General features: G+C 35.6%; 1 protein-coding gene across 1 annotated transcript in view; it reads left to right on the top strand.

Moving 5' to 3' along the window:
* The window catches only part of LOC148947222 (intraflagellar transport protein 172 homolog), a 214,545-nt gene that overhangs the window by 30,273 nt on the left and 168,091 nt on the right, over positions 1-16,181 (top strand). Inside the window, exons 8-11 of the mRNA XM_089096541.1 lie at positions 3,636-3,850; positions 4,488-4,582; positions 7,925-8,103; positions 10,241-10,378. Of these exons, the coding sequence (XP_088952667.1) occupies positions 3,636-3,850; positions 4,488-4,582; positions 7,925-8,103; positions 10,241-10,378 (627 nt within the window). The remainder of the gene's footprint in view (positions 1-3,635; positions 3,851-4,487; positions 4,583-7,924; positions 8,104-10,240; positions 10,379-16,181) is intronic.

The raw sequence follows: 16,181 nt of genomic DNA on the forward strand, positions 1-16,181 counted from the left end.
CGGTACCTCCACACTCTGAAGAGTTTTCGACCACAAGTCTTCCAAAGATGTTCTTGTTAGTGGGTTATCCCCCTCTAGCTATCGGAAAAGTTTCGTTTTGAACTGTCCAGTTCTTCTGATGCCAGGGGGAACACTGCACTAAACATCATGGGGTACCCTCCCATCGTCCATACGGGTCATGTGGCCCAAATACCACTATCTACTAATTGGACAATTCATAGACAATCACACAAACAAGTGTGTTTGTTAGATTGAATTAAGTTTAGTTCCAGCCAAGCCAGTTGGCGCATAAGATGTCAACTGTACCTCCACACTCTGAAGAGTTTTCGACCACAAGTCTTCCAAAGATGTTCTTCTTAGTGGGTCATCCCCCTCTAGCTATCGGACAAGTGTTGTTTTGGGCTGCCCAGTTCTTCTGACGCCGGGTGGGACGCTGAACCAGACATCATGGGGTACCCTCCCATCGTCCATACGGGTCATGTGGCCCAAATACCGCTATCTACTAATTGGACAATTCATAGACAATCTACACAAACCAGTGTGTTTATTAGATTGAATTAAATTTAGTTCCTGCCAAGCCAGTTGGCGCATAAGGTGTCAACGGTATCTCCACATTCTGAAGAGTTTTCGACCACAAGTCTTCCAAAGATGTTCTTGTTAGTGGGTTATCCCCCTCTAGCTGTCGGACCAGTTTTGTTTTGGACTGCCCAGTTCTTCTGACGCCGGGTGGGACGCTGCACCAGACATCATGGGGTACCCTCCCATCTTCCATACGGGTCATGTGGCCCAAATAACACTATCTACTAATTGGAGAATCCATAGATAATCTACGCAAACAAGTGTTTTAGACTCTAGTTCCTGCCAAGCCAGTTGGCGCATAAGGCGTTAACGGTACCTCTTCACTCAGAAGAGTTTTCGACCACAAGTCTTCCAAAGATGTTCTTGTTAGTGGGTTATCACCCTCTAGCTATCGGACAAGTGTAGTTTTGGACTGCCCAGTTCTTCTGACGCCGGGTGGGATTCTGCACCAGACATCATGGGGTACCCTCCCATCGTCCATACGGGTCATGTGGCCCAAATAACACTATCTACTAATTGGACAATCCATAGACAATCTACACAAACAAGTGGGTTTGTTAGATTAAATTAAATTTAGTTCCTGCCAAGCCGGTTGGCGGATAAGGTGTCAACGGTACCTCTTCACTCTGAATAGCCTTCGACCACAGGTCTTACAGGGATGTTCTTGTTAGCGTGTCGTCCTCCTCTAGCTATCGGACAAGCGTCGTTTTGGGCTGTCCACTTCTCCTGAGGCTGGGCGGGGGCGACGCAGCACCAGACATCATGGGGTACCCTCCCATCGTCCATATGGGTCATGTGGCCCAAATAACACTATCTACTATTTGGAGAATCCATAGACAATCTACACAAACAAGTGTTTTAGACTCTAGTTCCTGCCAAGCCAGTTGGCGCATAAGGCGTTAACGGTACCTCTTCACTCAGAAGAGTTTTCGACCACAAGTCTTCCAAAGATGTTCTTGTTAGTGGGTTATCCCCCTCTAGCTATCGGACAAGTGTAGTTTTGGACTGTCCAGTTCTTCTGATGCCGGGGGGTGGGGTGGGGTGGGACGCTGCACCAGACATCATGGGGTACCCTCCCACGCCCAAACGGGTCATATAGCCCAAATACCACTATATACTAATTGGACAATCCATAGACAATCTACTCAAACAAGTGGGTTTGTTAGATTAAATTAAATTTAGTTCCTGCCAAGCCAGTTGGCGGATAAGGTGTCAACGGTACCTCTTCACTCTGAATAGCTTTCGACCACAGGTCTTACAAGGATGTTCTTGTTAGCGTGTCGTCCTCCTCTAGCTATCGGACAAGCGTCGTTTTGGGCTGTCCACTTCTCCTGAGGCTGGGCGGGGGCGACGCAGCACCAGACATCATGGAGTACCCTCCCATCGTCCATACGGGTCATGTGGCCCAAATAACACTATCTACTAATTGGAGAATCCATAGACAATCTACGCAAACAAGTGTTTTAGACTCTAGTTCCTGCCAAGCCAGTTGGCGCATAAGGCGTTAACGGTACCTCTTCACTCAGAAGAGTTTTCGACCACAAGTCTTCCAAAGATGTTCTTGTTAGTGGGTTATCCCCCTCTAGCTATCGGACAAGTGTAGTTTTGGACTGTCCAGTTCTTCTGATGCCGGGGGTGGGGGGGGGACGCTGCACCAGACATCATGGGGTACCCTCCCACGCCCAAACGGGTCATATAGCCCAAATACCACTATATACTAATTGGACAATCCATAGACAATCTACTCAAACAAGTGGGTTTGTTAGATTAAATTAAATTTAGTTCCTGCCAAGCCAGTTGGCGGATAAGGTGTCAACGGTACCTCTTCACTCTGAAGAGCTTTCGACCACAGGTCTTACAGAGATGTTCTTGTTAGCGTGTCGTCCTCCTCTAGCTATCGGACAAGCGTCGTTTTGGGCTGTCCACTTCTCCTGAGGCTGGGCGGGGGCGACGCAGCACCAGACATCATGGAGTACCCTCCTATAGTATATACGGATCATGTAGCCAGAATACTGCTACCTATTAATTGGTATTTTCTGAACTATCAATGGCTGCTTTGTTCTGTCACGTATGGTGGTATTCGTAATTTTGCCATTTCAGCGGAAAAATTTAGAGAAATTTAACAGCAATTTTCCACATGTTCGCGGGAACTGGTTGCTGGTAAAATGAAAATACAAAATTATTGCCAACAGTTTTATTAGGACACCATAATCTCACTTCATTGAAAGCTTACGTTAAACATTAAGCTATTGGTGACAAACTAAAGATTATTATCATCTGGCTGTACTGAGGCTTTTGAAAGAAAGGATTGTCGTAGGCAAGAGAACATCCTATAGGAAGGCCTTTTATTAAAAAAAATAGAATCCAGTTTTTTGAGTAGTTTAAAAAAATATCAATATTACCATTATTAACATCAAAATTTGAATAAACTACAATGTAAGCATAAATACTTATAAATTTTAGAAAAAACACCGAAATGGTTGAAATATTCATAGATATAAGAAATAATAAAAAATGTCATCACATATTTACAGTTCAGATGTAGGCGCCCCTTTGCATATCTGCTAAAGGCTGCTATTCTTCATCTGCTTGAAGCTTTTGCGATAAGGACAAGTTAAAACTTAAATTAAAATTAAAAGGTAAAATAAAACAAATTAAACAAACACAAGTAGGAAAGAATACCATAAAAATGTAAAAGGGAAGATTATGGATGAAAAACAAAACATTAAATAGATGGCAGAGTCTTAAAAGATGATTAAGACCTAGCGGACCACAGTACCTGATATTCTTTGAATAAAAACTTACCGAAATCAACTCCTCAACCAAGTAGACAGAAGGAGGTCACCCCCCCCCCCTTGACGGTCAATCGATTCATAGTAATTTAAGAAAAAGTTTCATAAAATGGAAGTGGTCCTAAACCTGGGGGCCAGTATTGAAGAGAAGCACTTGAAGAAGTTGCTCTCAAGTAAACTAGCCCAGACGTTTTATCGTTCAGGTAGCCAGAGCAAGCGGTGTACCAAATTATCGATCTTGTGAAAGAATATTTTCTTTTTCAGGTTAAGTTTCAAAATGACTCAAAGCACGTTGTAGCTGTAAGCAGATACTGTCTTGTGTTTGGTAGTATTGAAACAGAAACTACGTGGGAAATTCCCTTCAAAGGAACAAGGTCTGGCCTCAAATTTTGTGTCCGCGAGGACTATACTCTGGTTCATAGTGGCAATGAGCTGTTAGTCATTGACAATGATTCTTGCTCCGTATTAGGAACTATAACGTAATATTTTAATTTTCATAGTTAATAATTGAAAAGGCCATTCAAAGGCCATTTTAATCACGCTCATAAGATAAGCATTGGAGTTATATATTGATATTTACAGTCTTAGCAGACCCGTCATTTACTGACACTATAAGGGATAAACATCGTCCAGAACCATTGATTGTGCATAGGCGTCGACAATTGTCAATATTTCAGTTGACAGGATCTTCTTACTCGAACAAGTGGTAAGCCTGTGGCACAGCCTCGTGGTAGATGGGATCAAACCACGGAACCCATTCTGCCAGTTAGAGCACTAAATGTAAAATTGCACACCATGAAATTCGTTTCTAAAATATTTAACTGTTTTTAGTTTATAACTTTTCTAGATTTAGTTGTATAAATGCTCAGAAACTGGTCTTTACCTGACATCATGGATAGAAGGTCGCGTCCAAAACTGTTTTCTTGATTCAAGCTGCAATTCAGAGTTTCGAGCAAATTATTTGGTGTTGCGGCCTCTGTTTCTATTCATGATGGGTATGAAAATTCATTTTTAGTAATTTATTTATATTTAAACTCTTTTTTCAATGTGGAGGAAAAGGTATATTGACTCATACTCACGCTGGATTTTTTATATTTAAATGCGCTTTTTTTTTAGAACAACAGTCAGAAATTTGGATTTAGTTAGCATATGCAAAAAAGACAAAGGAATAATGGTTGCATATCCTTCTTGGCCCTTGGCCATCAGCATAAGTAAGTATTAAACTCTATTCTTTTTTGTATGTAAAAACTATTTTTCTTGCACAGCGCATATGGATATATCCTTTTTGATACTGTTAGTCAAGTTTAAATTTTTTATGTGTAATTTCTTTTATAATTAAGCAATAATTATAAATATTACTTTTAAATCACAGGTTCAATTTTTTAAATCTTTTTGTGTCGTAACTGTTACCTAAAATTTATTTTCTCGGTAAGTGGTCCCTATAAGTTTTAAACTTTCTTACTTTTTTTTTCAAAAATATCATTTGGAAAGATTAAATAAAAAAAAAGTTTTTTTTAACTGAAAGTGAGGAGCAACATTTAAACTTAAAACGAACAGAAATTATTACGTATATGAGGGGGTTCGCCCCCTCCTCAATACCTCGCTCTTTACGCTAAATTTTTTTAATACTTTCAAAATAGCTATTTATACTAATTAAACGACCTTCGGGATTCAGAGGTCATTCTTTAAGAATTGGAACAAAATTCATACTTTAACGCAAAGAGTGAGGTATTCACGAAGGGATTAAGCCCTTCATATACGTAATAATTTCTGTTCGTTTTAAGTTTTAATATTGCTTCTTGCTTTCAGTTGAAAAAACCTGTTTTTTTATTTAATTTCTGATAGTTTTTAAAATAATGCTGGGAAATCCGGTGCCCCCTTCATGGAAAATTTCCTTCCCCCATGAAAAATTCCTCCATGGAAAGATCTTCCCACAAAACCTTCTCCCCCACCCTTCCCCCCACCAGAAAAATTCCCTCTGAAAACATCTGTATACTTCTCAGTAACCAATACTATATGTAAACAATGGGCAATGTTCAGAACTTGGAGCCCTTCCCCTGAGGACTTTAAGAAATTAATTCATCCTCAGAGACATAGTTATTAGTTTTCTTTTAACTATGCTAAACCAAATGGCTATCTCAAAATTTTGATCGGGTGACCTTGGGAAAAATGAGCGTGGGAGGGGGCCTAGTTGCCCTCTAATTTTTTTGGTCCCTTAAAAAGGGCACTAAAACTTTTAATTTCCGTTAAAATAAGCCTTCTTGCGATATTCCAGGACCACTGGGTCGCTACGATCACCCCTGGAAAGAAAAAACAAAAAACAAAAAAAACAAATAAACACGCATTCGTGATCTTTCTTCTGGCAAAAAATACACAATTCCACATGTTTGAAAATAGGAGCTTGTAACCTCTAGAGTATGGTTCTCTGATACGCTGATTCTGATGGTGTGATTTTCACTAAGATTCTATTACTTTTAGGGAGTGTTTTCCCCTTTTTTCAAAAATAAAGCAAATATTCTCAGGATCCTAACTTTTGATAGTATGGATGGAATCAAATAAATTATCCATTTTATATAGTTTCTTCTTCAAAAAGAAGCATATGCCTTCGAAATCAAATAGAACCTCATTAAGGTGATAATTTTGAAGTACCAAGATCATTGAAAATGAAACTTGATTTTTCGAAGTGGTATAGTAGAAATTTATACAGCCATATATATCTTGAGAAATTAGGAAATTCAGAAAATAAAATTTAAGGGAAAATACCTCCATATGCAGTTATTTAGTTTTGGCAAAAGTGGTTGCAAGTTTTGTAAAATACAAATGCTGGTGAAAAATCTGCAAAGAATAAGCTAAAGGCGTATGGCACCAAACAGCTTAGCTTTCCTTCGAAGTTGTAGATGTTTCTGGGAATAAACAGACTATTAATGCCTAAATTCTTACGGACGAAAACTGTTGCCAAACTTTATTGATTAGTATTGCTTATTTATGTTCATGGTCGAAAGTGGCAATGGTGACGATGAAAATGTATTAATGCCCTAAATACTTCATAATTTTGAAAGAACCATAAGAAAAATTTAAGAAAGTCGTGAATATCAGGGATGAATAGGCCCGAGATGGGTCCGGGGGTGTAAAAATATTTACATTTTGATTATTTGAAGGTACGGTCGGTATAATTGAAATTACGGCCGAAGAAGAAAGAACGACAAATACGAGGTTTTAGTGACAGCTGGAAAGAGTAAAGTGTAATTTTATTTTATCGGCAGAGATAAACTAATTAAAAAACTACTATTTTTCAATTTCTGAACTGGATAAGCATATACGATTTGGTTCAGGGTAGCAAGGAAAATCGAAATACAAAAATTTGACATACAAAATTCAATTTTTTAATTAATGGTCATGATCATCATAGTATCTATGGTCAAGCCATGGTTCATGCTATGATCATACCATGGTCCATACTATGATGACCGTGCTATGGTCATCATAGTATCTTATCGAATAGATGTTATCTTAATTTCAACTTTGAAATCATAGAATACTCTCCAAAACTTTTGAAAACTTTTATGTTCGGGGGATGTTGTGTAGACCTATCTTTAATATTATGGACTGAATAATATGCATGAATTAAGGCTAATATCCTGATGTTCTGCTTCTTCCAACTGCTGCCTATTTTTATACAGCTCATTTTAAAAGCAGCTATAAAACTTATTTACAGTTCATTGTATAGGCATGTTTTTAATTCCATAGACTTAATAATATGCATTAAGTAAGGCTAATACCCTGATGTTCTGCTTTTTCCAATTTTTCCATTTTATGATAAAATTGTAAATGCGACTAAATCGTCTGCTATTGTGATATTTTGGCATACATTTGAATTTCTGGAAAAGCGGCTGATTTCCACGCAGATAAGCAAAGAATTTCATTGTAAAAATTGTTTTGACTTTTAGAATTTTGATTTCTCTTGCTGGTTTGAAATTTCATACAGAAGAATCAGTCAGGTTTTGGGTTCTTTATACTGAGTAAAAATTCGACATGTAATCAGTGTGTGAATATAACATGTACCAAAAGAAATGTTAGTGGTTTCCAAAAATACATCACAAAAACCAACTAGTAGAATTAAAGTATAATTTTAACATGGAAGCGTAGAGGGTTAGATCAACAGGGTTGTTTGGGGGGGACGTGTCCCTAAAAGCTTGAAAGTTGTAATATTTACAAGGAAAGAGGGGTGAAATTACAAATGTGGAAGCCAAGGTTTTGCTGGAGTACCCTTCTCCCCCCAAAAAAATCATTTATTCTGTACCTGCCGAAAGCAGCGTTAATAAAGAAGGGCAGAGGATCGGCATGTGCCCCACCCAAATTTTTGCCCCCCTATGTTTTTAAAAATACCTTTTTTGGTATTTACACTGGAAAAACTGACAAAACGATAAATAGGCCTCTCCCTAGATTCTAAAATTGTGTCCCCCTTTACATTTTTGTGAATTGACGCCACTGCATATACTGGAAGTGTACTTTCTCGTTTTTATTTCCAACTATGTATGGTTATTCTTTTTTAGCTGATCTCGATGCCCATCGTGAAATAGCTACTGTGAAAATGTTGGAGAAGCCAATCTCGTCATCGATTTCACCGGAAGGGAACCATTTACTCGTTAAAGATACATCAAAAAAACTATGGTTATATGGTATCAAGCCAAATACTGGCCATATCTTAGCGGATAACGTCACCTTTTATCAGGTATAGATACTTTATTAGTGACTGAACCAGAAACCCGGTATTTCACATCTTAAAAAAAAAAAAAAAGTAAATTGAAACTAAAAGAAATGAGATTTCAACAAAACAAAATACAGAAAAACAACTACGGATAAAATAAAAGAGGAAGGAAAAAGGAAATAATAAGCATATCAATTTGTATCATTTTTTTTCACTTTTTAAGCATATCTCTTTTTTTAGGAATGTTGGTCAAGATTATGCTTTCTTGGCTCTTTCGCGAATTTCAAGATTTTACTAAATAAGTTATATAATTTTACATTTGACAGTAAAGACATACTGGAATTTACATAAGATCTTAGAAAATGCTGTTAAATATGTCCAAAGATGTATTAAACAAACTATGCTTATTTGACATCAAGTCAAATACCAGCCCCATTCTTGTGTGGAAAATGTTTGCATTTAATAGGTCAGAATTATGGTGCCTTTTTTCTACTGCATATTAGTTTAAAGAATTTGCTAATGTGTATTTCTCGTATAATTTTGTTATAATATTTGCTATATATATTTTAACATTTGTTTTGAAATATGCCAAGATTCACTTGTCGAAAATCTCTAAGTTCAAAAAAAATATCCAAGGATTTTAGATAATGATAATATATTTTATTTTAGCTTGTAAAAAGTCTTGGGCACCGAACACCTAATATGTAGCACACATCATCCAGTAACATACATATATAACATACATATGACATACAGTAGCCTATAACATACATATATATTGAACATGCATATAACATATAGTATATAACATATAACTCCTAAATAAACTGAAAATCCAGCTTTACAATAATAATAATTATGATAGCTATTAAGCCATTTACGAAAACGTTGGGATAAGAAAATAATAATTATGAACACATTAACACTGAAAAATGAAGTAATGAAAATATTACAAAATATCACAAAATTAGAGGATATTGTAACGCGGAATCATTTTGTTAAGCTGAAATATTAAATTACCAAAGGCAATTACACTGTCTGTATATTATCTGTCTGTATATTTAGTGCAGAAAGTAGATATTGTGTCAGCAGACTTATCGTGTAGAGTCTGTTTAACTAGTTCGATGACTCTGTTATATCTGTGTAATAAATCTTATATATATTTCTAGTGGTTATATATGTTTATATATAGTCTTATGTATGTCTTATATATGTTTATATATGTTATAGTCTAATATATGTTTATATTCTTATATATGTTTATAGTCTTATATATGTATATATTTCTTATATATGTTCTTATGTATGTATAGTCTTATATGTGTTTATAGTCTTATATATGTTTATAGTCTTATATATGTATATATGTCTTATATATGTTCTTATGTATGTATAGTCTTATATGTGTTTATAGTCTTATATATGTTTATAGTCTTATATATGTATATATGTCTTATATATGTTCTTATGTATGTATAGTCTTATATGTGTTTATAGTCTTATATATTTTTATAGTCTTATATATGTATATATGTCTTATATATGTTCTTATGTATGTATAGTCTTATATGTGTTTATAGTCTTATATATGTTTATAGTCTTATATATGTATATATGTCTTATATATGTTCTTATGTATGTATAGTCTTATATGTGTTTATAGTCTTGTATATGTTTATAGTCTTATATATGTATATATGTCTTATATATGTTCTTATGTATGTATAGTCTTATATGTGTTTATAGTCTTATATATGTTTATAGTCTTATATATGTATATATGTCTTATATATGTTCTTATGTATGTATAGTCTTATATGTGTTTATAGTCTTATATATGTTTATAGTCTTATATATGTATATATGTCTTATATATGTTCTTATGTATGTATAGTCTTATATGTGTTTATAGTCTTATATATGTTTATAGTCTTATATATGTATATATGTCTTATATATGTTCTTATGTATGTATAGTCTTATATGTGTTTATAGTCTTATATATGTTTATAGTCTTATATATGTATATATGTCTTATATATGTTCTTATGTATGTATAGTCTTATATGTGTTTATAGTCTTATATATGTTTATAGTCTTATATATGTATATATGTCTTATATATGTTCTTATGTATGTATAGTGTTATATGTGTTTCTAGTGGTTTGGTGTTGCTCCTTTTGCTCAAGTTGGAGAGGATCTGAATGTATATAGTGATCCTATGCGTCGTGATGTTTTGAGATCCTTTCCTGTTGCTGGAGAAATTAAAAGAATCATAGATCAGAACAACAAAGTTAAGGTAAAATCTTTTTCTACTTGATTTCTGGGCAAATACCAGCCTGTTATCACTCCTTTTACTAAATTATTAGTGCTGTTACTATTAAAATATTACTTGCAGCATTGAGACCAACAGAGCTTTGCATACCTCTCCACCATCCAGTCTATTTGAAGCTTCCTTCTTTTCTTCTCCCATGAAATCCCAAGTTCCTTGAAATAATTTCCTATAATCTCTTCCTATCTGATTGGGGGACGATGTGCTTTTCTGGTGGCCCCAGATGAAATGCCAATAAGTAAAATCCTTGAAACTCTGTCATCTGTCATGCCTACAATTTGTCCTAGCCATCTCAACTTTTATTCAATTTAGTCCTAGAGAGTGGGATTGAATCAGATTCTTTGTACAGCTTATTGTTATATATACTGCCAGTCAAACATGCACCTAAAACCCCCGGCGCCGCATCGATAAGGGAATGACGGCGGCGGTGGGGACGAAAATAGCAGCTGTGGCGCGCTGGTGGTTCGCCGCCGATGATTTTTCTGCGGTGCCGCTGGTGAAATGTTGGTGGCGCGCCGCCGGCCCGATCAACGTTGACCGCAAACATTATAATTTTCATCAGTCTTTCTCAAATCCCAGCTGGAATTTACAACAGATTCGGGCGTATTTATGAGTTAAAAACTTCAAAAGTCGCCGGCTGGACGCTGGTCTTCATCGTTATTCATCAAGTGAGAACTTTTTTGCCTTTTCGTGATTATTATCCAAAAGTGGGAACAGAATTCATCCCAATTCAGATGTGTCAGAAATCCAAATTAGAAACTCATAAATACCTAATATCAGTTAAATTATAAACTACATCTAAAAGGAGTAAATTTATCAAATTGAAAAATGCATGATGGGGAAACACTTCAATTATAATGAAAATAAAACACTTTAATGAGAATTATAATTCTCACTTGTAAATTGCTTGTAAATACCGCATATTAGAAGAAATTCCAATTGCATAAAAAAGCACAACTATCAAGTTAAAGCTACAATTCGGAATTTCTCCAATGACAATGCAAAAAGATTTTTATTTGTGTTTTATCGCAATTATTATCCAAAAGTTTGAACAGAATTTATCCACATTTTAGATGTGTAAGAAATCCAAAAATACCCAAGACAATTAACAAGTCCTAAGGGGAGGCCCTGGGTCTATCAAAATATTTATATGGTTTCCCAGGGAATATGATATCATTTTCTTCCGTCTCCCCTTTAAATTAAAAAAAAAATAATTAACTTTTTGGCATCGCTGCTTTCAATATAAAAAAAATTCCAGGTATTATCATTTAAAAAATATTGCCCCCCTCTTTGGATACTAACTTGATAGGATACCCTCTCTGCTTTAAATTAAGAAAATAAATAACTTTTTTGGCATCTCTGCCTTCAATAAAAACAAATCGAAGTACTTTCGTTTAAAAATGAAAGCCCCATACCCATCCCACCTTCTGATACTGCCTTGATAGGATACCGTCTCTGCTTTAAATTTAAAAATAAAAACTTTTTGGCATCCCTGCTTAAAATAAAAAAAAATCGAGGTACTCTCATTTAAATATGAAAATTCCCTACCCCCCCCCTCCTCTGGATACCACTTTGATAGGAACTTTTTGGCATCCATAATTTTAATAAAAATAAACTAGAGGTATTATCATCTAAAAATTATAAAGGTAGAACAAAAAAAGTGTAAAAATTATTCAGACATACCTCAAATAACTGCAAAACTGAGTCATAGATTCGCTGTGGTATTCAATAAGATCCAAGGAATCCAATTAAAAGGGAGCACACACAAAAGCCAAATTAGGACAGTAGCCTATGAAAAATCCAAAAATACCCAAGACAATGAACGATATTCCAATCTGGGGCCCTGGGTCTATCAAAATATTTCTATGGTTTCCCAGGGAATTTGATATTATTTTCTTCCGTCTCCGCTTTAAATGAAAAAAAATAATTAGTTATTTGGCATCCCTGCTTTCAATTAAAAAAATTGAGGTATTATCATTTAAAATGATAGCCGCCTACCCCTCCCCCTATAGGCAATAATATAAAATTCTTTTATGAAACATATTTTTGGGGTTACTTCCGTTCCAATCTTCAATTCCTCAACCTTGAACATAGTCTACAGCTAAATTGTGTCTCAATAGAAGGGTTTTTTCGGGGGGGGGGGGGGATTTTTCAGACAGAAAACTGTATTCTCTTTAACCTATCAGGCGTTCAGTAATTGTGCATTAAACTATTAAGAAAATATATCTAAAAACAGCAAAAGAAAACAAAATTCTGCAAACTTACGATTCAGCTGTCATAACCATTTGTTGACTATCAATTTCAAAATCCTACTGGACCTGTATAGTGTATGCGTTCCGTTAAACTTAAAAATTAAATTCTTGACTACGAATGATGTAAAAAATTATCATACAGGTCGTAGTAACGAACTGTAAATAAGGAGCGACCCGGCTCAATAGTAACCGAAACTCTAAAAAAATGGAATTTTGATACCAATAGATACTTCAAAAGAATCATAGTTTTATGCTGATTTTAAATATATAATTTTTCATCATGTTTAGTTTTATCCATCAAAACTTACGAGCCTGAGAAAATTTGCCTTATTTTCAAAAAAAGGAAGAAACAACCCTTAAGCATCAGAGAATCTTAATGAAAATCAAACCAACAGATTCAGCGTATCAGATATCCCTACGGTAGAGTTTTCAAGCTCCTATCTGCAAAAATGTGAAATTTAGTATTTTCTGCCAGAAGAAAGATCACAGATGCGTGTTTATTTTTTTATTTTTTTTTCCAGGGGTGATCGTATCGATCAAGAAGTCCTAGAATGTCGCGAGAGGGCTCTTTCGAACGGAAATTAAAAGTTCTAGTGTCCTTTTTAAGTGTCTGAAAAATTGGAGACCCTCCCACGCTCATGTTTTTCCCAAAGTCACAGGATCAAAATTTTGAGATAGCCATTTGGTTCAACATAGTCGAAAAATCTAATAACTATGTCTTTGAGGACCACTTAATCTCCCACAGTCCTCGGGGGAAGGGTTGCAAGCTGTGAATTCTTTACCATTGTTTACATATAGCATTAGTGATTGGGAGATATAAAGACGTTTTCAGGTGGTATTTTTTCTGGTGGGGGTCTGGGGGAGGGGGTTACGTGGGAGGATCTTTACATGGAGGAATTTGTCATGGGGGAAGAGGATTTCTATGAAAGGAGCGCTGGATTTCCGAGCATTATGTAAAAAACAAACAGAAATTAAATAAAAAAACAATTTTTTTCAACTGAAAGTAACGAGCAACATTAAAACTTAAAGCAAACAGAAAATATTACGTATATAAGGGAGGTTGCCTCTCCTCAATAGCTCACTCTTACCCTAAGGTTTTTCTTAACTTTTAAAAGAGGCTATTATTTTAATGAAACAGCATTTGTGATTCAGGAGTCGTTCTTAAATAACTGGAACAAAAATCAAATTTGGGTTATTATAAGGTTCTTATTAGTTAACAAAAAAGTAAAATTAATATGCAAATTTTGTTTTGATTATTCATGCACAATGAGCCAAATTCAAAACCTGCAGTAATTCAAAAACGTTCAGAAGTTAAATAAAAGAAGCAAATTTTTTAACTGAATGTAAAGAACGACACTAAAACTTAAAACGAACAGAAATTATTCCGTATATGAAAGGGGCTCTCCCCTTTTCAACACCTCACTCTTTACGCTATAGTTTGACTCTTTCTCACAACTCTACTTTTCGAAACAATAAAAAAACGTTAGCGTAAAGTGATGGGCTTTGAGGAGGGGACAACCCTTCTTATATACGGAATAACTTCTGTTCGTTTTAAGTTTAATATCGCTCCTTACTTTCAATTAAAAAAACTTGTTGTTCTTTATTTAATAGCAATTAAGAAACTGCATTCAAAATCGAAATGGTTTAATCTTATTTCATAAAGACGATACTTTTGTCAACACATGAAGAACCGTGTATATTGCAAATTTGTAATTGTATCTGTCTGGATTTTATGCAAAGTAACACAAGAGACGAAAATTAACGAACAGGAGAGCAGTGAAGAATTATGGTAAGCAAAGTATATTTTGGCAGGGATAGTCACTAGTGATAAATCACTATGGGTGGCGCCATGATTGGATGATTTTCGGAGATTCAGGGAACCAATTTTTTTTTCAGATCTAACTGATATCAGGTCTAACTGATACTGATATGAAAATAAGATTGAGCGGTAATTACTACAAGTAGATTAATCTTATTTCCCTTTAAGTGCTAAAGTAACTAACCAAGACAAAACAAATTTGGTACAATAGATTGAGCTGTATACTTTAAAAAACTAACTGTAAATGACTTAAAAACAAAGGACATTCAAACAAAAATAATCATAGTATAAACCGTATTGAATTAGCCTTTGAACTGTGAGGATACAAATTAGATTCAACTTCGAATTTAATTGGTTTGCAAAAGTGAAATTGTTAGACAGTAAGATATTGCGAAACATTGAATTGGCTTGGGATTGGTGATGTATAGGACTGCTCCTACGTTTATCAATGAATTCAGTTGCCTAATTAGGCAAGCAGGGGAGGGGCAGTTCCCCCATCACAAGCGCCTGCTGGGAGAGCCTCCCTTAAACTGCGGGGATAAGGTGAACGAGGGCTGACGCTTCCCTTGTCTTTTTGGGAAGGCCCTATTCTAACCACCACACTCCGAGTACATCAATTATTTTTTCACCTATGATTTCCCCCTACTTAGTTCAATATTCATCTACCATTTGAATGAGCAGGACGTATTGTGAGCGCGTTATACCTTTTTATCATGTCCGGAGGGGATGAAGATTCATTATTGTCCAGTGCTGAATTTTGTTCAGCAAAAAGTTGAGAAAGGAATTGATGATGAGATGATTAAGAAGTTTGGTGTAGAGTTTTTTGACGTTGATGATATTGTGAAGGCAAAGAAAATGGCTTGGGTCCAAGCTATATCCAGAGGCGAACTGGATCGAAAGCGTCACTGAGCCATCTAGGTGATATTCTGGACTTTATCAAGAATGGTAATATAAACGATTTCGAAATCCCAATATTTGTTATTCTAAGCCCCAATGAAGTGCCATCGATACCAGCCACAGCTTATTCTACTCTTTTTTCGAGAGTGAATGAGCTGCATGTTCAGTTAAAGAAAATTTCCGACCAGTTCGAGGCATATTCCAACCATTTTTCGCCACTATCACAGTCTAGAGCCAGTCCCTCGAAACCAGCCGATAGCCACTCTACTATTGTTATCTCTAAATTGCCACCGTCTATGAGTGGTCCGACAAGCCGTAAGGACTTTATCGACCAATTAAGTGGTCATGATTCGATTGCTAGTGTTCGGCCATTGAGAGATAAACTTTTTGTGAATATTGAGAAATCTGCAGCATCTGACTTCTGTGAGTCTGTGAATTCTGTTGTTTTGGGTTCTGGCACGAAGATTCTGCAGAAGCGGTACCTCAGAATAGTAAAAGGAATCCCGCTGTCATTTAATGCTAGTGAATTTAAAATGCACCCTGGAGTCGAGGACGCAAGTCGATTTGGGTCGTCCCGAACTATCAAGCTGTTTTTTTCGGACTCATTTGGTAAAAGTGACGCGATAAAAAATGGTGTAACAATCGGATACGAGATTTTCATCGTATATGACTTTATAAGTGTACCGTGTTGTTGCTTTAAATGCAGGTCTCCTGATCACGTTCTAAACAAATGCAACAGTCAAGTGGAAAAATGTGCGCACTGTGCAGGTAATTACTATTCCTCGAAAGATGCAGCCTGTAC

Source organism: Artemia sp. Qi Xiang Cuo, chromosome 11 (assembly GCF_049724085.1).
Source record: "Artemia sp. Qi Xiang Cuo chromosome 11, ASM4972408v1, whole genome shotgun sequence".
NCBI classification, from domain to species: domain Eukaryota; kingdom Metazoa; phylum Arthropoda; class Branchiopoda; order Anostraca; family Artemiidae; genus Artemia; species Artemia sp. Qi Xiang Cuo.